A 22,994-nucleotide genomic window follows, 5' to 3' on the forward strand; every position below is an offset into this window, starting at 1 on the left:
TTTCACATTATACTCCAATGCATGTCAGAGGGAAATATTGTACTTTTTTCAAGTCTCAGCACCTCATCCACCATACCGACATCGAGTAAAAGTACTATTGTAATATTGTTGTTATCACTGATGATAATATGTACGCTGTGTGTGTGTGTTGTATTCAGTGAGATAATCATACAGGTTGATGAATATGAATTAAATAACTATATCTGTCAAATAAGTTAAAAGTACAATCGTTTTCTCTATTAAATCCCAACAGAAAGAGACACTGGCTGGACATTAAGTCATGAATCTACAGACAACATTTCTATTTAAGGACACCTGCCAAGGCTGAAAATGTATATACACATCCTAATCTGGATTTCATTCAGTATTTCTCTCTTGCCAGCCAACTGGAAGACCCGAATTTGCAAATGTAAACCTTATTTATTACAATAAGACTCAAAACTCTAAAAGGAAATGCTCACGCTTTAAATTAATCATTGAAGTGCTACCACAGATATCAATATCAATGTTTGAAAGATAGGAAATAAATCATTAATTCTTAATCCTTACTTAAACTGAAGGCCGAGGTTGCTTTGAAGTCAGACCGCCTCAGAGTAAAATGGGGTCTAACTGATGATCCCATCATGTCTGACAACATATCTGGCATATGTAAATAAATAAAAAACACTGATTCCAGAATACGTATGTACTTAAAAATGTTTATTGTTTGAAAAACTCTCGAAAAAGCAATATCAACAAGCACTTCCCCTTATTAAAAAATCCCCCCGTTCACTGATCACAGCAACACAACAGTAGAGGGCAGTTCTACAGCTCTGGACCACTTTCAGCAAGAGGAAGGGTAAAGTCTTCTTCAAACACAAACCAGTGTGAACCAAATCAATGCGTTGCCGGTTTTCACAGACACAGGAAAGATAAACTAAAACATAAATAAGAAACGTTTGTCTAAATTGATCGATGTCAAATCATAATCAAAATGAGACTATATATAACATACATGATCTGCTTTTAGAGAAATTAAAGGTTTTCTAAAAATGTATAAAACAACGCACAATATTTATCAAGATACTGAAAGAGATTTAATGTTCTGCATTCGCAATATATCATGACATTAATATTACACCGTATAATTAGATTGTCCGATTTACACATTTTGAGCAATTTTCTGTCAAAATTCAGTTCTGAAAGGTTTCGAATTTTGTTACATTTTCATATTTTTCACCTCATTGGACCAATCATCTGTTGAACAACAGTATACCGTATACTATGTGGTTATATGCTGACACTGAACATGTATGCTACCAAACATTATGATTGTTGCGAATGTTCAATATTAGTTTGCAAGGTTACATCTTCTGTACAAACAACACACTCTGAATAAATAGTAAACACACAAACAACCTGAACGACGGTGAGACTGACAAAAAAATAAAAACACACTCTCTAATGCTAACACAGAGAAACATGATGAATTACAGTGTCTTTTTTGCCTCTATAAAACCTTATTTACCTGTTGGTTTTATAAAATCACCAACAACAGTAAACTAAAAAATCATAACATTGTCCTGATTATATAAAGAAAGGTTTTTCCAGTGCTCCAACTGTCCCCAATGTTTCACTTATTTCCCATTTTATTCTTCACATTACAGAATCTTTGTTATGGCTGTTACTAGACATAACTCAGTATGTCAGCCAATATCTTAGTGCATGTTATTGCAGGTTATATGTAACAATTTGTCTTTGGTATGGACATAAGGCTCAGAAACCAGAACCCTCAGGGAGCACCTGTGAGTCTCATCTCATCTGTGGTTGCATGACTTCTTCACACACAGCTCTAAATCAGTGCAAATCAACACTTTCATATATGATCAGTGACTTTATGATTAATCTTCTCAGGCCATGCAGTCAATCATGTTCCTCCAGCATTCAAATAAAACTCAGTGCATGTTAAGAAACACAAGTGTTACAGATTGTCAGTGCAGAATGAGGAGTGCTACAGTAGGAAGCAAAATTGTTCAAGTTCTTTAGAGATAAGGAGTTAATTAACGCTCAATTTAATAAATGTAATATATTTTTTATCAGATGAAAACCTCCACCGCTTAATCAAATAAGTTATTTGCAAACAATACAATAATGCATTTTCTGAGTGCTAAGAAAATGGCTATTATTATGTCCCATAACTCTTACTCTAACTTCTTTTCTACAAGAATCATAATCTAAAAGTGCAGAAACCCCACATTCATGGGGTTTAGTTTAATTATTATCAAATAGTTATTTCATAAATTCTTTCCATTTGGATCTACAAGTGATTAAGAGTAGAGCCCTCATCTTACACTGCTGGTTTTCTTTATATGGATTGAACAACAAACAAAGAAATGTTTTTCCATGTTAATAAAAGAGTATCATGAGAGTTTCTGCAACGTTAAAGTGCAGATTATAAAAGACAATTTCTCTTTTTCTAAACGTTTGCAAAATGTGGCTTAGAAAACAATACAAAGTGCAAAAGAGGCCAAATTCTATTATTGATATCATCCTCTTCAAGCGGTCTGAGCTCCATAATGAGCAGACGTTTGATTCGGGAGATGAAGGCGTGAGAGGATGACTTGGTTGACTCTTTGAATCCGTTAGAGAGGCACAAAGTCTGGGACCACATATAAATAAACGACACCTCAAACCTTGAACATGTGGACCACAGAAACTGACAGTTTTTACATTGATCCCTCTCTTTTATGAATTCCATCAAATTGATTTATCAATGTTAATTTTTTATATAATCAGCTAATTCATTGCATATTTTAAATTGTTCTGCATCCTCATCATATGCTCCATGCCAACTCCAGCTGATCATAGGAATATATTAACGGGATTTCTATGGATGAATTTTGCTCTCTGTTTCTGTCACTGAATCATATTTATGTGTATACTTTCAAACATGTCGTGTTAAAAATCTTTTTCTGCTAAAAACAAAGACATAGACTAGACTGACACCTAACGCTCCTGCAAAGATAACTTGTTATACTTGCAGGTTTTTTTCAGTGAATATGCATCGCACACAAATGTTGCAAATATGACGTATTATTAGTTCAGCAATCATTATTCACATTATGCTTTCGTTAGATAATGCTTCAGTTAAAAGAGTTAGTCACAATGATAAATATTTTTGTATTATTAGTATTATTTTTTCTTCTTCATGATAATCCTTTTTTCAGAAATGTCTACATTTCTTTACACTAAGAAATCCATAGCTGTGTTATGTTTTTTCAGACTTTCCAGTGAAAGATTGTTATTTGTTCAGCACCTTTTGTTAACTTGAGGAACCAATGTGAGGCGATGTCCTCTGATTACACGGAAATGACCAGCATTTTAATCAGAGTGCTGCAGCATTGTTGCCGTTCAGCCTGGCACTTAAACCGGACACACCTCAATGTGTCCAGTGTTGCATTATATAAAGTGTAAATGCCTGAAAATAAATAAACAAACAAGAACAACAGGTTCACATGTTCAACATGACACACAAAAAAAGCTCTATTCTCAACCTATCAAGCCAACAGTTGGATGATCTTTGCTTTCCAGCCAGTCAAGTCCACTTGAATGTGCTGTGTCGCTGGTAATTTGCTGAAACAGCACATCATTCACCAACTCGTCCTCTGCAGCAGCATGCTGGTATTGGCCTTGCTGCTGGCTGGGGTCAAACAGCAGGTCCGTGTCCAACGCGTTAAGGTCATTGATGCTACTGGAGAGCTCCGATGTCAATCGGATTTCACAAGGGAAATCGGCTGTGCCTGTAGTTATCTCCGACCCCTGGTCCAGGAGCTGACTGCCAGCAGTGAGGCCGTTGTCTGCCAGCAGGTCTTTCACCGTGCTGCTGAAATCCAACTGCTGCTGCAGTTCTTCTTGATGCTGCTGTGAGCACAGCGTCAACAACATCGACTGGGCCTGTTGTCGATGCTGCTCTCTGGAAGCCGACTGTACTCGGCTGTCACCTGCTGAGAGAATCATTTGTTCATTAATTGCATTTTCGATGAGGTAATCTGGCCTCTGCAACTTGCATCTGCTGGTGGAGGAGTCAGAGGTCATCAGGCTGAGGTGGTGATCACTGCAGGAGAGGTCGGGGTCGGATTCAAGGATCTGGGTGAGGTTCATGCGTGCAGTGTAGCTGGAGGGTAAGTTATTGATGCCCAGCCCCCGAACCGTGTCGTCATGGTCCCCATCCAGCTTGCTCAGAAGGACATTGGCGATGTTTTTGCTGTTGCAGCGTTGGCCCGGCGGGGGCTGGACTTCAGTCTGCATCAGGATGTTGAGCGGCACAGAATGGCTCCTCTGCGCCATGCTGCTCACCCCAAACTGCGTCTGGCTGTTCGCGAAGATGTTCAACATCTCTAGCGTGACGGGAGAGTGAAAGGGAGACACGACCGACTGAGGGATATGGGGAAGGTTTCCTGTGTTTCCACACAAGTTCCTCTGATGCACGGCGGGGCTTACACTGCGGCATCGAAAGGTCGAGGCGGCTGTGTTGGCGGCTTTGTTATCCAGAGGGGCCGGCACAGCAAAGCCCTCCTGCTTGGCCGTGTTGGCGAACTGCTGCTGCACCGGCGAGATGGGAGTCAAGCGGCCAAAATGGCTGTCGTGGTGCCGTGCGTGAGGGATGGCGAAAGCGTGGGGTTTTTGGAAATGGTCACCGATCAGGCTTTGATAGCTGGGGAGGATTCCCATTCCACTGTTTGACTTGTTCAAGCTCCCATTGCTGCTGCTGTTGTAGCTGTTATTCATCCACTCCAGCCTGGTCTTGTCTGGGTGGGTTGCCATCGGTCTCTGCATGGGCTTGACTGGGCTGCTGGAGATGGTGCTGCCGTCGTGGAAACCAGTGACGTTGGAGTTGATGGGTGTGAATGCAAACGGGTTCCTGCACTCCACTGGACTGGGAGGCACAGTGCTGCTGCAGTTGGAGTGCGGAGTACCAGCTGGGGTGTGTCGACTGCTTCCCAGTGCGCTGTCCACTGGTGTCGTGGAGGCGATGCGGGAGAAGGGGCTCTCTCTGGTGAAGCCTTGGACTCCTCCGATCATTTCCGATGTGGGAGTTGGAGTAGGTGTTGGCGTCTGGATGGGGTTGCTGCGGCAGCTTGTGGCATGATAGTAGGTGGTCATGGTCTGATTGGTAGACACGAGGCTGTCTGGCATCGCAGCCTGTTGGCCCTGTGTAACACAGTTTCCAAACTCCTGCTGGTTAAGCTTCATCTGCTCCTCCATCTGCACCAGCTCCTCCACAATGCTGTCCTGAGTCACATCATCATCAAAGGGGAAGTAGTCCATATCAGTCTGCATCGGGAGCTGGCTTGAGGATGAAGCTTGATTCAAAAAGTCTAAGGGTGTCGTAACAGGGATAGACTTAGAATAGGTATGTTGTTGAGCTCCCTCCAGGCTCCCTGGGGCTGAACCCCGAACATCACTCACATTTGAATGTGTTTGGAGGCCGTGGTTATTCGGTACGGCATGCACGTTAGACATCGTGTGCCCCTGTTGTTGCTGAATTAATGGGTGACTGACTGAGGGGCAAGTTTCCATTACAGTGGAAGTGTTTTTCCTCTGCATTGAGCTCTGTGTTTTGGCAACAGAGTAGAAGCCACTGGCTCTGACGGAGGAAGTGCAAGGTGCGTGGACTTGAGCGAATGGGGCAGAGATCATTCTCGTCTCTACCTCTCTGGCAGCTGGTGCGCTTTCAGGTCTAGTTGGAGCTCCTGGCCTGAGGAGGTTAGGGACCGTGTTTCTAATCCCATATCCAAGACCAGCGCCGCCCTCTACTGGCTGCTGGTGCATGAAAGCCCGTTTGATGGGAGAAAGGTCTGGACTGAGGCTGGAACGTTTCCTGAGGCTCTTAGTGGGCAGGAAACCTTCCGTTGCTGGTATTACACTGCTGCTTTCCCCAAATGAAGGTCGTGTGCTGGTGTTCAGTAAAGAAACAGCGCTGGTATTCGGAGTTGAGTGCAAGGCGCTTGTATTATTTGCACTATTATTGCTATTTTCAACTGGTCTAACAGTATTAGAGGAATTTCCATTGCGATTGGTGCTGGATGTGTTCTCCAGACTCAAGAAGCCTTTAGACTGAGTTATGGGAACACTAGCAGCCCTCTGGAAAGCCCCTCCAGCCCTATTTGCCATTGCCTCTTGAGGAAAAACTAGAGCACCAGGATTTTGCATTTGGCTGTATTTATGTATAGCTTCAACTTCCATTTCAACATCGATGGCACGAGTGTTAGTAGTCGGCCCGAACCTGGCCACCGGGGCCAGGATGGGGAATGCAGAAGTACTCCTCATGCTTTGACTTGAGCTGATGTCTTCTGCAAACAGAGTACCACTAATGCCGGCGGAAGCCGGTCGCAGAGTGGCGTTTGCGAGGGGAGTGGTGGTATTGCTGCCGTTGAGTGAGAGTGATATGGCTGTCATCTGGACTAAACTGACTGGGCTGACGCAACATGTGGTCAACACAGTCTTCACAGGGCTGCTCCCGATGATCATGGTGGAGGGCGAGCGCAAAGTGATAGCAGTCGCGGCCACAGGTTTGGGCAGGATTTGCGCATAGCGCTGCCGAACCGTGCGTTCTCCCACTGGACTTGCTGTAAGACTTTGTGGGGTTTTGGGGCTCTGTTTCACGGCCTGGACCGGCTGGGTCACCATTTGGAAGTTAATTGGCAGCATTTTGCCCTCTACTGTTCCCATTGGGCTGGGGGACAACAGCTGCCTGCCTCTTTGTACCTGCAGGGAGGGAAGGTCAATCAGAAAGTGGACAACTGAATTATAGATCATTAATAAAATGTCAAACTGTGAAAACAAATGATCTTTAGTTATAAAACTGCCATCAGGCCAACATGTATGAAAAAAGCTTTGTAATATTAGTTTTTGTTTTTAGTTCAACATAGTTTACATTCTGTTGAATATAAGTGGATAACACAAAACTCTGACTAAATCCAAAATAAATTATTATTTGTTTTGACTAATCATGTGGTTTTCTAAAAATGGCAGCTTTATACTCATATTTAAACCAAATGACTAAAATGTTGAGACATTGAAGTAAATATCATTGACTATCTCTATTATTTTTTACATCGTAGACAAGATGAAAAATACCATTTTCATTAGTGTGATTACTTTGATGTCTTTGATTATTTAATATAATAAAAAAAGAAAATGACTGCACTCATCTTCACCAATTGTTTCACTTGTGTTATTAGATTTAAAAGAAATGGTGATTTGGGACACACAATGTGTTCATCAGGTTCTAAGCATAAACATAACATTTATAATGTATTATAATTTAAGTCAAATTTGAATAAAATCTTGATTTCTATTTACCAGTGTGGTGAATACAGAAGATCGGACAACATGAATACTAAAGTGTAATCTACATGCTGCTTTCTCACCGTGATGGGGTTCGGCACAGCAGCCACCACGATGCCGATAGTTGGCTGAGGTGACGGAGGGCTTGGGCTGGCACAAGGCACACCGTCATCCGCCCTCTTGACGTGTCCCTCTCCAGGTAAAGGGGAGTACAGCTTCTGTTCTTGTTGTTTCCTCTGGATCTTCCTCTGGAGCTGCTGCTTTGCATCGACGGAGGGTGAGGACAGCGTCGTGCCGTGAGGCTGGAAGGAGTGAGCCTCAGCAGTGGGGACGAACGCTGAGACCGTCTGTGAAGGCTTAGCCTCTAAAGAAAGGGAACAGCGGGAGATTAGAGATCAATTATGTTACAGTTCAGAGAATAAAGTAAAAGCCTCGACATTGTAATATGTAAAGATAATATGCTTTGATCATGGCACTTCTATAGAAAATACCACAATTTATTGTTTATCATACTAAACATCCAGGAGTCCACGCATTAAAAACAAAAACAAACATTAATACAATAATGAGTGCAAGGTCCAAAAGCTAAGAAACTATTTTTGTGTTTTTAGATTTAAAAACCCTTCTGAGCCCAATACCATACAAACAAAATCAAATAACATGAATTTGTTAATAATATCAATAACTGGATCAAATTATGCAAACAATCAAGTGCAGATACATTTAAACTGATAATTAGAAAAGCTGCAACATGAGATAGTTACATTAATGTATTCAGCTACATTCTGATTTAAGTGCAAATGCATTTGTCTCTGGAATGTGGGAGCACTTGTTGATTCTACAATGCTGAATAATCTTTGTTTATCCACATATTGAATGTGTAATATGTATGTACCAGAGATCTCCAGCAAAGCTGAAAAGTTGGGTACTTAAGACATGCAACTTAGAGCAGACACTTGTTCTCACTGACATAAAAAGCAGTAGCTGTCAGCCGCCTCAAGATGCCACAGTTGACCTGTTTTTACAGAGGCGGCGTGAAGCCGATCTGGAGAGCGTCTGACCTGTTGCTGTGCCGGTGACAATGGTGAGAGCTGCCAGAGACTTGTTGCTGATGTAATGGCTGTCGATTAGGAAGCGAGCCAAGTCTTCCACGGCATCAAACTGCCGTTTCAGCACCTTTTGGGCCCACTCGCACACCAGGTCACAGGCTGCAAATCGCACTTCCTCCTTTATGCTGCTCAGCTGGCCCGGTGACTCTAAAACATCACACTGGAGCTACACACACAAGATTTGGGTTTTTACATGTATACATATGAATATACGTAGATATGTATGTAGATATGTATATGATACATTGCATTACAGGACATTGACAAGAATGTAGTCAAAACATTACCCCATCTCCTGTTTTATGGAGATCCAGAGATGGTAAAGATGGCATGTGGACGAAGGGCCTCTTCCTCAGTCCACTGTAGCAATATGTAAACTGGTGTTAAGATTAAAAACATGGGATTCCAACGTCTCCAGTAATATAGAATTCCAAGTTCAGTCCAGTTAAATTCTTAATGTAAAAATCAATATGAGAAAATTGGACAATATTTGTTACCAAGCCTGTTTTTTATGTGTCAGATCAATGTCCAATTAAGATTTTAGATAATTTTCTATCAAGGGCCTTAAATCTGAAAATAAGAATATTCATGCTTGAAATTCAATATTCAAGAGTTTCCAGAAATGTAATCACTTTGCGCAGTTAAACTATTTTATTTTAATTTAATATGCTGATATTGAAGAAGTTATTTTACAGATTATTTCAATTAGTGTTTATTGTCAAACTATTAATGAAAACCAATCCGTGATCCTCGGACACTAGCAGTTTGCTAACAAGTAAAAAGCAAACTCCCTTTAACAGGCAAAAGTGTTTCGCCATCATAACCCATAACAATCTTACATTACACCAACATAATTCCTTAACTTGAATGACCCACGGTTATAATTATAAATCAAGTTTCGCACTTTTACATCATCAGCAAAATAGTAGATAAAAAAAAGACAATTGTGTGATGAAGGTTAAGATCACGGTGACTCCCCCGATGGCCTCTGTATTATGCTTCTGCTTCCGAGGCAGAGGGGGACTTTATTTCATTTCACATCTATATTTAGAGAGCTTATGAACTGCAACAGCAGATGGTCTGTGACCAGAGACAGACCCAGACCGTTACAATCCATTCCACTGAAGGATATTTTGATTTTCCTCTCATGCCAAGTCGACGCGCCTTCATGTTCGGGAAGACATTTTTCATCATTTTTCCAAAATCCGCAGCACTCAGTGGATTGTAGTTTAGATTGTCACAGAAGCTCCTGAAAGACATCACAGGCAGAAAAATGAACGTCAAAGTCGTGTTTACGATTCGTCTAGCTGCAACCGAGTGGCCAAAGAAAAATCAGTTCATACAGGTTTAACGGTATAATATGTAAAGACATTGTGCAACAATAGAGTTGTAAAAGTGACCCACAGTTTGACACATTCGTAAATTGAGAACAGAACTAAGTGACGTTCGTATCTACATTGTTGTTCTTGTGGTTGATTTGGCATTATCCCCATTTCTGTCTCACATAAAGAGAGGTCATCCTTCTTTCATGCACTTTTTACCTGACTTCAGTACTTGCAGTACCATTTGAAAACAAATAGTTTTTGTTTTGAAGTGAAGCACATAATGTCTCTTTAAAGCCTTTTCACCTGTCTATCCTAAAGGCGCCAATATTTCTGGAGGGCACTGTATTTCTGATCTAGTAGAGTTAAAAAGACCGTTACATAACACTGCCAGAGCATTTCAATGGCTGTCTCAGACTTTCCATTCTAATATTACCAACACATGGCGCTCTCTGTGATTCCCATGCCTGCTGCATCTATTTATACTGTTGCTTCAGCCGCCAGTAATTTAGAAGAGAAAGAAAATCGACCATTAGTAGCTGTTATCTATTCAGGAGGTGAACACCAATGGAACATGTGCAAATACATAGTGGAGTCTATAGGTAGGTAAACAAATCAGATGTATTCTCTGTGACTTATATTTTGTATGTGTTTTAGAATCTTACTTGTATTCATCATAGACCTCCTGTTTGGGAAGAGATGTCTCTGGGTATTCCTCCAGATGATGGCGGATCCAGTTAAACGCATGCATCTGCTGAGTGCGGCTTGATGACAGGGCGCTCTGGTCACTGAGAGAAGACGTGGATCATTGATTGATTGACAAAGCAAAAGAACGACACTTGGCTCACTCAAGTCACTGAAACCTCAGCGAGTCCTGAGAAATCATCCTCACCCAAGATAATCTAACTTTGTCTGTGTGTCATTGTTATTTTACCATTCTGTCGTTCACATACTAAACATTTTAAAGACAAAAACATTCATGCCACTTCATTAACTTTACATTTCTTTTGTAAATATTGTGAGAAAGCAAGTGTCTTCTTACCTTTTATCAATGATGCTGGTTGGACCAGAAGGCAACTTAAGGTAGAGGTAGAGTTTTTCAATGTCTGAGAACTTCTCCACATCTTGCTGTACAAAGAAAAGGGAACAAAAATAATATAGTTGTAATATCTGGCCTTCCGATTCATAGGAAGTAGCTTCCTGCCTTGGATTTAAATGTAGAGGTCATCCGGCTACACCTGCAGAGCAGATAGTGGGTTCAGTCCCCACTGTGGTCCAGAAATATGTAAAACTTTTTTTAAATGGAATTTCTTTAAGTAATGTAGGAAAGACATTCATGATCCCCAGAGGATGAATGGTTTTGTGGATTATCTGAATATTTCCTGAGCGCCACCAGCAGCTTCATATTTGTGGTTTTGAGTTAAAAAGTCTCAGCAACAACTACCGGGTGCATTACAACGACATCCGAGTCTCACGTTCATCAAACCCTGGAGATGAAGAGCAATTACTGTGGCGAGCACCTGACTTTTGTTCAGCTGTACTTTGTGTAAAGTGCAGATAAGCAAATGTTAGCATGCCAATACGCCCAGCTGTAAGATGGTGACGATGGGAAACATCACACTTACTACACCTGTTAACCTTGTCATTGTGACGCATTTAGCCCAAAGGCTGTTGGCCGGGGGTCTCCAACAAGTAGCACTTGCACTACCTGTAGCTTGCAAACTGTTTTCAAGTGGCTCGCTAAAGGTTCAAATAATATGTACACTCATTTGATAACTACCTGTTTCAAATTCACTGCCATCGCCCCCTTCCGACACAAAGAGATTATTTTGCCAATCAGTTAATAATTCGATGAGTTGCATTGCTTTCAATTTGACGCTGTGACATTAGATGGCGTGAGCAGACTAGCAAGCGCACACCAGATTTGATAATGAACGCAGAATATACCAAGGACAATAAAAGGCAAAACATTGACATTTAAATTTTCAGGAGGAATAGTAGAAGCACTTTGCATATATGGCTGGATTGAAATAGAGGCGGCAGTTGAAATGTTATCAAAAGACCATCAAAGTAAATGATCTCTGCTGTTAGCGATGTACAACTCTCATTCTGTCAAATAAGTTCTGAGAGTTCAAACAGTTGGAGGCCTGTGCTGTGGACTGTTGAGGCGTGATCAACAGGGCACCTGCCTTCCTTCCACTGAAAGAGTAAGTTATGATGCTGGCCTATGCTCAATGTAACAGTACTAACACAAACAAACAATACACGCAGGCTTATCCATCCCAACTTAAATGTGAAGTAACAATTGCTTCACTGGATGAATATTAAATATGTATTAAGCTCAATTCTGTCATGTTTTATACTCTCCTGTAAATATCCAGCTTGAGTGAATACACTTGGAGACATCTTGTTTTGTAGATCCAGACAGCAGAGGAACCCTTTCACTGCTCTTACCTCCACAAACTAAAAGTAATCTTCAACTCCAAGATGTCATTAGGCTGTCCTGTTAGCCTTGGTATCTAAGATGTGTGTTAACTAAATGTCCTTGGCACGGACGGGAGCTATTAACACTTTTAAATATTTCTAACGCCGTTCTTGAGAAGGAAAATAAACATGATACCAGAAGAGCAATACTCCAACCATGTGGGAAGGATGTCAGTCACAAATACTTTGAAAAGTTTCCCCCTCCATTGAAAATGTTGATGTTATGCTGTTACACAACTCTGAATCGCAGATTTTTTCACTGTTTTTAAACAGAAAACAAATATATCTACATGTTGATTTCAATTAATTGCAAATACAAAATGTTTTTTTGCATTATGATACATAATATATCTGAAAGTCTAACTTTAGTTGGCAACTTCATGAGTGAAACAAGTTGTCAAAGGTACTTTGTGGCTCCAGGGTGAGCAGTGCAAAATCAGTTAAATTGACTCAAGTGATGTCACTTGAGTCAGCATCATTGGTGCTGAGGAAAAGAAAGAAATCTGGAGGTGTGGAGTTATAAAGAAGTGAGCTTAACAGATATATAGCCCTCTCCTCGTCTTTGCTTGAGGCTACATTAGCCCCCAATAAAGTAACACACCTGAATCTGTGAAGTACTTATAAGCTTCAGAGGCGGAGATGGTGCACAGTTGGAAGGGTGCTTTTTTTGTCCGTCAGGCTTGATCCCATTTTTGGCGTAAGCCAAACGTGGCATAGCGTACATACCATCCCCACATTGAAGCACAGGGCGAGAAGTGAGGAGCATGAATTAAGTTTTAACCTGACTTGTTGAAATACGAGGCATTAATATGCTGCATTCTTACAGCTGTACAGCTGAGACACACAAGTATTTGCACACATGCATCTTAAATGGCTGCAGACAGACAGGCAGACCGGCAGGCAGACCGACAGACAGACAGACAGGCAGGCAGACCGACAGACAGACAGACAGACAGACAGGCAGGCAGACCGACAGACAGACAGACAGGCAGACAGATAGGCAGCCAGGGAGGCAGACAGACAGGCAGACCGGCAGGCAGACAGACAGACGGACAGACAGACAGACAGACAGGCAGACAGACAGGCTTTTAAAGTGAACTTGAATCCACCAATACGAGGCATTAATATGCTGCATTCTTACAGCTGAGATACACAAGTATATGCACACATGCAGTTTAAATGGCTGCAGACAGACAGGCAGACAGACAGACAGGCAGACAGACGGACAGGCAGGCAGACAGGCAGACAGGCTTTTAAAGTGAACTTGAATCCTCTGCCTTGAGCGGCTTGCTGACCCCACAGCGCTCCCATGACTGAAGGTAACAGACAGCAGCCATGAGGAATACAGGTAATACACATCATCCCTATAAGAAATAATCCAATATGTTTTAACCAGGCAATAATGTCACACAATTAATTGTATATTTGAACTTCATTTCAGAGGCAATACCGCTTAAACCTGGTTGTGCATCATTCAGAGGACATTTGTTGTTGTTGTGCGACTCACTTGCTGCTCTGCTGACTTGGACGATCAAGTCATTTTGGTAATGTGGCATCAGCTGTGCACAGTGGACTCCAATCCCCACTTTACCAAAGTTGTTACCAGCATGCAAGACACAAACACAGTGTACATTTCCGGAGTGGGTGGTTTATCTGCACTGTGGAAGTGTGTTTTGAGCAGCTGTGTACTCTGTGATGTACACAACGTCTGACACAAGATGCTGTAGGTGTGTCATCTGAGGTGAGAGCAAGGAGAGTGTGGAGGATGACAACACAGGGTGACACATGGTCAAAGGGCATGTTGGACTTTCCCCTTTTGAAAGGGATGAGGGTAGACGAACCAGTTTGTATTAACAACACGACATGACATCACTCCTTATATATAGAGTATTAAATCAGGGCAACCAAAGTCCTGGCCGATGAGCCTTGGCTCCGCCATTTGCATTGAGGGTTTCTTTTATTAAAAGTTGAAACTTGATACCTGGATATTTAAGTTACAGTTTTTTCCGATTGCTAAACGACAGTGGGCACAACTGGAGTCACATGTGCAAAACGCTAACTACAGTCTGCACTACCAACAGTCACCTGAGCTAAACAGTTCACATCACCTGCAAAACTCATTCCAAGCAACACAACTCTTAACACACACGGCTCAAAACACGCTCAGTGCAGCCAAACACTCTGCACAGCCCTCACTGAGGTAACACACACTGTCACTCAGAACACACTGAGGTAACACACACTGTCACTCAGAACACACTGTGGTAACACACACTGTCACTCAGAACACACTGAGGTAACACACACTGTCACTCAGAACACACTGTGGTAACACACACTGTCACTCAGAACACACTGTGGTAACACACACTGTCACTCAGAACACACTGAGGTAACACACACTGTCACTCAGAACACACTGAGGTAACACACACAGTCACTCAGAACACACTGAGGTAACACACACAGTCACTCAGAACACACTGTGGTAACACACACTGTCACTCAGAACACACTGACAGTAAAAACACGAGCATCAAACACCAATACAGAAAATACTAACTTTTCATCTTTACAGTTTGAACAATTTCAGTGACTTCAAACAAAGTAATATTTTTTTCAAAGAAAAGAGTGACATTCTTTCACATGATTTATAAATTTTTTAGAACATAACAATTCTTTAAGGTAAATGAAAATTAGCAGTTTGCTTCAATAGTCTGTAGTAATTTATGGAATTACAGTAATGAGGAAAAAAAAGGTAGAAACTAGAAGTACATGCTGTAATTCGAACAAATAATTGAGGGGCTAATCCTGCCTCTCTCTCGCATCAGGCCACATGTTGTCATCAACATCACATCTAATGTTCTCTCTTGCCATGCACCTGGGGAAGAACCTTCTGGAGTGCCTTATCCATCCCTGGCAGTCCTCTGGACTTTTGTCCTCACATCCGGCACGCATGGCTTCCAAAAGAGACACTTTCCACCTCCAGGCAGAGATAAACACCTCTATTGGGTTGAGGAAGGTGAATATGCAGGCAGGTACAAAACCATAAATCTGCGATGTGCTGCAAACCAATCTGTGACAGCTGCAGAGTGGTGAAAAGCAACGTTATCGCAAACTATGACAACAACCTGGGGGTTTCTTACTGGTCCCCCTGTTCTGCTGGCACTAGCTGAGCCTAGAGCTGTTCGAGGAAAGCTATGAGCCTTTCTGTGTTGTGTGGGCCAATAAGTGGTGTGTTGAGAAGCAAACCATCATTGGCCACTACAGCACACATGGTGATATTTCCCCCCCTTTGGCCTGGAACCCCCACAGTGGCCCTTTGACCTATAACATTCCTTCCTCTGCGCCGTGTTTTGGCAAGGTTAAATCCAGCCTCATCGATAAATACAAATGAATGTGGTCTTTCCAGTGCTTCCACCTCCATTACTCTCTGAAAAACAGTAAGTGCACAGTTTTACTGTAGAAATGCTAGTGTTTTTTTTACTGTAAATATTCTTTATAGCTGTGTATGTAACCTCAGACGTCTTACCTGGACATATTGGTATCTTTGCTCTTTTACCCGTTCACTGTTTCTCTCGAATGGTACAGTGTATAACTGTTTCATTGTAACCTGGTGTTTCTTTAGGACTCGAGCAATAGTTGTGCTGACAGAATTAACATTTTCAAATATATCATTATCAGCCAGCACTCTATCTTTAATCTCCCGCAGTTTTATTGCATTGTTGACAACAACCATGTCAACAATAGCATTTTCCTGCGCATCTGAAAATATTTGTCCTCTTCCCCCTGTTGGGGGCAGCCTTTGGGTCCTGTTGTAAAAATATATTTTACAGTCAAACTTACTGTAATATATATCTGTGTAAATATTCTATCATTGCAAAACAAAATAGATTCCTGTAATGTTTTCATTTACTGTAAGGATGTAACTCTCACCTGTTTGTATGATGGAAAATTCGCATGACAGATGCCACTGTGGATTTTTGCAAATTGGGTTGCACCCTCAACCTGCCTCTCTCAATGAGACCATGGAGACATGCTCTATAAATGGAGCCCTTATTTCATCTGGAATAACAGCTCTTTGTCTTCCTCCACGCATCCGCCCTCTCCCTGCCACCCTTCTCCCGCCATGAACCCGTCTTCCTTGTTCCATTTCCAAAATGAGTCTTTCTGAGCTCTACCTATATATACTGTAATATATATACAGGACTGTCTCAGAAAATTAGAATATTGTGATGAAGTTCTTTATTTTCTGTAATGCAATTAAAAAAACAAAAATGTCATGCATTCTGGATTCATTACAAATCAACTGAAATATTGCAAGCCTTTTATTCTTTTAATATTGCTGATTATGGCTTACAGCTTAAGAAAACTCAAATATCCTATCTCTAAATATTAGAATATCATGAAAAAGTATACTAGTAGGGTATTAAACAAATCACTTGAATTGTCCAATTAACTCGAAACACCTGCAAGGGTTTCCTGAGCCTTGACAAACACTCAGCTGTTATAAATCTTTTTTTTTAACTTGGTCTGAGGAAATATTAAAATTTTATGAGATAGGATTTTAGAGTTTTCTTAAGCTGTAAGCCATAATCAGCAATATTAAAAGAATAAAAGGCTTGCAATATTTCAGTTGATTTGTAATGAATCCAGAATGCATGACATTTTTGTTTTTTTAATTGCATTACAGAAAATAAAGAACTTTATCACAATATTCTAATTTTCTGAGACAGTCCTGTATATATGTGTGTTAACTAACAAGTCTAAAACAAGACACCTGCTTAGCCTTTCAGCTGAAATTGCAATCAGCAGTGTTTGAAAGGCACAAGGCTGAAATCTATTCCGTTTTGAATGTGGTTCACAGTTTTGACAGCAGTGTGTTAGCATTTGAACAAAGTGCTGTCGATCCACAGTGTTGTGCAGGTTGTGGTTAAAGTCATGGGATAAGTGTGTAGAGTTTTGAAAACTGTGTTCAAGCAATGAAAAACAAACTAGAGTTTGGTCCACATGAACTGCTGCTGTGCAGACTGTAGTTAGAGTTTTGCACATGTGACTCCAGTTGTGCCCGCTGTCGCTGAGCAAACGAAAAAACCTGTAAATGTTGTCTACAACTGCTCAAATAAAACGTTATTCTTCATGACTTTTGAACATATTTATATTTTTTCAACATGTAGGCTACAGCTCCCGTGAGGCTTTAGAGTTGACCATCACACTCTCCAAGAAAACAATTATTTTGTTGTTGAATAGCAACTGGCTTGTACAGCACTGGACACCAAATGTAGCATACAGTTAGATACAGCACTCGCTGGCACTCGACTTCTTATATAGCAGATTAAGAAATCTACTCGTGAGCATCACACACAACAAAGTCAACACGGCCTTAGTCACAATGTATCAACGACGGACATCAAAACATAATTCATGATAACTAAATACACTGTAAACATCTATATAATATGTATATATTTTTTAAATATATATATATATATATATATTTTTTCCCTGCCTCACCAACAGCTTTGTTTGGGCAGGATATTTACTTAATGGTAATAAATATTCAGCTCTCAAAATTCAGTTGCAGATATTCAGTTAAAGATATTTCGTTATACTGGAGATATTCGTGGTCCCCTGCATATTCCCAAGGGGTTTGGTTTACTACAACGTATACACAAGAAGAAATCAATTTTAAGACCAAAAAGCTAAATATAATGCAGGTCCTTGCTTCTCAAAAGTGAGGATTTACTGCCTGTTTCACAAATATGATTACTGGATTACTGGTGAAATATATTTGTGTTTCTCTGGGGGGTTGTGATGGTTATTTTTCACAACTTTTGTATGTTTTATGGACGAAAGGATTTACCGATGAATTAAAGAAACACATTGTCAGATTAATCTATAACGACAATATATTCCCAGAGCTCACTCATTCTTCCCAGAGCTTTACTGTTTTTGGAACTAGCGCAACCTTCAGGTCAAAATTAAATTTGCTCCAAAGAGGATCAAACATTAGGTTATTCATTTTAACGATCCCATGAACTTTTCTTTTATCACTCCCAGGATATATTTTTTACGTTTTAACCTATTACTGGTAACCCAAGGAACAATATAAGTATGCTAGCATATATTCTGTACACCATTTATTTAATTTTTTTTTATAAACCGGAGTACGCTGGGGACTCAATAGGACTCAATAGTATTTCAGCCCTACAAACTAGAACCAAAAATACATTACAAAAAATATGTTCACAGTTATATTAAAAGGTTTGTAATTTGTCAGTTAAAACAAGTCAAGGGCTAACTTACCAGAATGTTTTCCACTTTTGATTGAACAGATTTGCTGCAAAACAGAGACAAAGTATAAATTAGTATCAAGCTTATGTAACATGAACGCTTTGGTCTAAAGTGTATTTATTTATAAAGCACAGGAATGTTTGGCATGAGACGACACTGCAGCATCTCTCAGATCATATATCCCTCCACCAGGAACACATGTTGTCATATGTAAAAGGAGAGAGAGAGAGAGAGACGGCCACTGTGGAAACATTGTCTCTGCCAGAAGAATAGTTATTCATGTGCAGTCACTGAGTAAATCTATTACACGTATATATCTATGTCTTGAAGGAAGAATGAGTTTTTTTTAAATATGGACTTTCAACTTTTACTAATGTGTATTTTATTCTATATTCTACCATGAAAGAAGCCCGGTTCCACCCATACTGACCATTCTGGTTAGTTAGACAAAAGATGCAGATCAAACTAACAAAAAAACTACACAGTCATACACTACCGTTCAAAAGTTTGGGGTCATCCAGACAATTTTGTGTCTTCCATGAAAACTCACTTTTATTTATCAAATGAATTGAAAATTGAATACAAAATATAGTCAAGACATTGACAAGGTTAGAAATAATGATTAATATTTGAAGTATTAATTTTGTTCTTCAAACTTCAAGCTCAAAGGAAGGCCAGTTGTATAGCTTATATCACCAGCATAACTGTTTTCAGCTGTGCTAACATAATTGCACAAGGGTTTTCTAATCAGATATTAGTCTTCTAAGGCGATTAGCAAACACAATGTACCATTAGAACACTGGAGTGATAGTTGATGGAAATGGGCCTCTATACACCTATGGAAATATTTCATTAGAAACCAGACGTTTCCCCCTAGAATAGTCATTTACCACATTAACAATGTATAGTGTGTATTTTTGATTAATGTTATCTTTATTGAAAAAACAGTGCTTTTCTTTAAAAAATAAAGACATTTCTAAGTGACCCCAAACTTTTGAACGGTAGTGTATATGAGATAACTTTTTCATGCAAAAACAAAGATTAAAAAACAGATTAAACCAATGAGGAATGATTTAGGACGGAACAAGGTACATGAATACAATTTATCCAGGTCTAATTCCTAATCTGCAGACAGGTCGGGTTGTTGTTGACTAAGACACAGAAGGCATGTCACATTTAAAGATGCTTACTCGGAGACACTGGACAGGTCAGAATCAGGAGATGCTATAAACCGCGACAAGAACAATTCACTTTATTTCACTGCTACTAGGGAGCCGTCATTGAACTGTTTGTTAGGCAGATTTGTCAGAGATGCCAAATGACTCCGGAAGCACTGAATCGATCGAAGAATTGATAACTTTCAATCATCCTGTGTATAATATTCAGGTACAATTCAGTCTCTGATTGGGTGGCTTGAATGAAAACCAGGAGGAACAGTAGCAATTCACGATAGACTATTATTGGTGATCAAGACACAGTGACGGTCTAGTTGCAAATGAACTTGCTGACCCCGTCTAAGACGGTCTCACTCCACCATGAACCACTCAGCCGCTCAAGGCAACGTCAATATTTATGCTCTAATCCTCTTAAAGGTTAAAGATTTAGGGAGCAGGACAAATATCCAATATATTTGTTTGCAGACGTTTCACCTCTGAACTGTTGTGCTTTCTGGTATTTCAGCCTTTTGACATTTTATGGCTGTTAAGTTCATTCACATTCAGAAATAAAAGACTACTTTCAGTTAGAAAACAGCCCTATATAGCAACAACCATAGACACAATTCACTATCAGTAGTTAACTCAATTAAGTATTTGTTCTAATGTGACATCTCTTAACCCATTTAATTCATTAATACAACATTATAGTTGACAAATGTATTAGAATACAGACAACAACTGCTGTATTATTACTATTATTAACAGGCTGTTAAACTGACTGGCAGCGCTATGCAACCCTTGCATTAATGTATTTTTGATACATTCCAGGTTTCCATAAGGCTTTGGTTCAGTGTTTGGGATTATCTTATGTAAGTATATACGTGTCAGTCCTGATTATTTCCAACTGGTAATGTCACACTCATGTGCTTCTGTCTGGTTAATCTTTTTGAATTTTTTATTTGTAGCCTAAAACCAAACAAAGACGTGAGTTGTGTGAGCTCTTTTAAATAAACTGGTATGAGAATTTGGATAATAGCATGGCCATGTCTGGTAGGTGTGAGCAGTTTACAAAAACAGATCCTGGTAATAAACATGCCATTATATTTGTATTTCAAGGGTTTAGCACAGCTGTTACAGGAGCTACATACTGGAGCTGTTGGTTTCGGCATGTCAGTCGTGTTTTGATGATGGAAAGAGAGGGAAGTTGAATGTAGATGACTATTACTGCGACAATGCCTTCAACCAATCAATAATCAAGCTAAAGACGAGTGGGCGGGTTTGCTCTGTTCGGTGGGCGTTGATGGGTTTTGGTTTGATTAATTGAAACATGACAGTCGAGTCAGAACTTTCTCATTTTACAGCTAAACATAACATTAAAGTATGTTTCTGAAAATATTTGAGGTGAGAAATAGGCAATACTGCAACATAGTGCTGCATCGTACAGCTTAAGTTCACGAGCAGTGATTGACAGCTGCGTGAGAGATTCCTTGAGTCTCATTGCTTCCTCTTGTTCCTACGTGCTGGAATCTTTCAAATGCCATTGAGAGCACTAAAAGGAAATACTGAGCTGGAGAAGGTAATACAAAGTAATTTAACTGATGACTTCTGCTCTTGAGCAATGTGTTCACTGAATCAAAGTAAAGCAGAAGTGATTAGTTACATTGTTTATGTTTAATGTTACTTGAATAAAGTACTTGGTTTAAGTAACATCAAACAAAAACATTTATCAAGTTACCAATAATATTATGTATTTTTCTTTACAGCTATAGTCACCAGTTGTTTATATATATATGCAGAACAACTGGTGACTATAGCTGTACAAAAAAACAAAGTGGTAAAATGTACAATATTTTCCGGCTAGATGTAATGGAGTAATATATCTAACAAGTTAAGTACAAGTACCTCCACATTGTTCTGTTCCTGAGTAAATGCACTTATACATTCCACCACTGTCTGTCAACGCCCAACCCTAAAACAAATTATTGATTTTGTAAGTGTTGACTTATTGTCAGCACTTACAACCACCACAAACAATGAGTATATTCTTTCCAGTATTATAATGTACTTTTGTACACTATAATGTGGTAATTGAACTTCATGTGAGTACTTCCATTTAATGCCACTAATGCTTCTGCTTCACTGCATTTCAGAGGAACAGTTTGGACTTCTTCCTCAATCAAAGTCATCTGACAGGTATATGTTACAGATCAATATTTTACATACACAATACATAATCTGTGAATAGAACATGATTAATATGTGATCATTATTGATTGAACTATTTGACAGTATGAAAAAAGTTCAAATTTAAAGGAAAATAAATAACAAAATGAAAAGTCAAATTTCAGCAATAATGTGCAGTGCAATACAATGACGTTGATAGAAACCACTGTGCCATGCATAATGAGTAAGGCAAAACGTGTTTTTTTGTAATAGAAAGTATGTACTATGTGGTTTTGCTTCTTTTACACACAACAATAAACAAAGTGGTGGAATTTGGCTGCATTTAGTTTTTCACTTTTCTGCCATTCTATAATTCTGTCAATTTTTCATTTTACTGCCATATATCCATTTTACAATAACTCTATAGATTCACATTTTTCTTGTAAAACATACAATACGTCTTGAAAATACAATTAATTGTTGTTGATTAACAAAAGCATATAGTGTGGGTAAACTTGGATCCCACTTGAGCAACTGGAACAATATGCTTACATATGATTGCATCAGTAATTCAGTGACACAATATATAATAATGTAATACTCATAATGGGCTCAACAAGTTACATGTTATGCTTGTACATTGTGCTAATTATACTTGTGCACTTTCACCTAAGTAGTAACAGTATGCATGCAGGACTACTTGCACTAATGAAGTATTATTACATTGTAGTATCACTACTCCTTCTCACTACTTCAACCTCTGGGTACTGACCCTCAGTTTACATGAGATATCAGCTCATTACTTCCCCATGAAGAATCATCCTAGTGGAAGTGAGTGAACGCCTCCTCACCAGATGGAGTTCTTGATCCTCAGCTGCAGAGCACTGGCCTCAGCGCCCTGCAGCCCGGTGAGCAGGCCGGGCGGACTCCTCGCCCCGCGGTCCGGCTGCTGCTCGGGGTCCTCCTCGGCCATCACGGCGGGCCTCGGCGCGAGTCTGGGCTGGACTGGGCGGGAGTCGTGGACGGGCGTACTCGGGCTAAACAACATGGACCGGAGGTCGTCGCGATGCTAACGGGACAGCAGCGCGCCCTGTTGTTGTTGTTGTCACCGCCCAGTCCTCCTCCGACATCGCGAG

General features: G+C 40.1%; 1 protein-coding gene across 1 annotated transcript; it reads right to left on the minus strand.

Moving 5' to 3' along the window:
- Window positions 1-678: 678 nt before the first annotated feature.
- LOC130192536 (DNA-binding protein RFX7-like) lies at window positions 679-22,906 on the minus strand. The gene is made up of 9 exons (XM_056412592.1): window positions 22,710-22,906; window positions 18,551-18,584; window positions 10,803-10,888; window positions 10,426-10,548; window positions 9,567-9,687; window positions 8,726-8,806; window positions 8,391-8,604; window positions 7,413-7,693; window positions 679-6,747 (listed from the first exon to the last, which is right to left on the minus strand). Exons 1-9 carry the CDS (start codon window positions 22,904-22,906, stop codon window positions 3,529-3,531), a joined length of 4,356 nt encoding a protein of 1,451 aa, XP_056268567.1. The 3' UTR covers window positions 679-3,528.
- Window positions 22,907-22,994: the final 88 nt, after the last annotated feature.

The sequence above is a fragment of the Pseudoliparis swirei genome, chromosome 4 (assembly GCF_029220125.1).
Source record: "Pseudoliparis swirei isolate HS2019 ecotype Mariana Trench chromosome 4, NWPU_hadal_v1, whole genome shotgun sequence".
Lineage (NCBI taxonomy): Eukaryota > Metazoa > Chordata > Actinopteri > Perciformes > Liparidae > Pseudoliparis > Pseudoliparis swirei.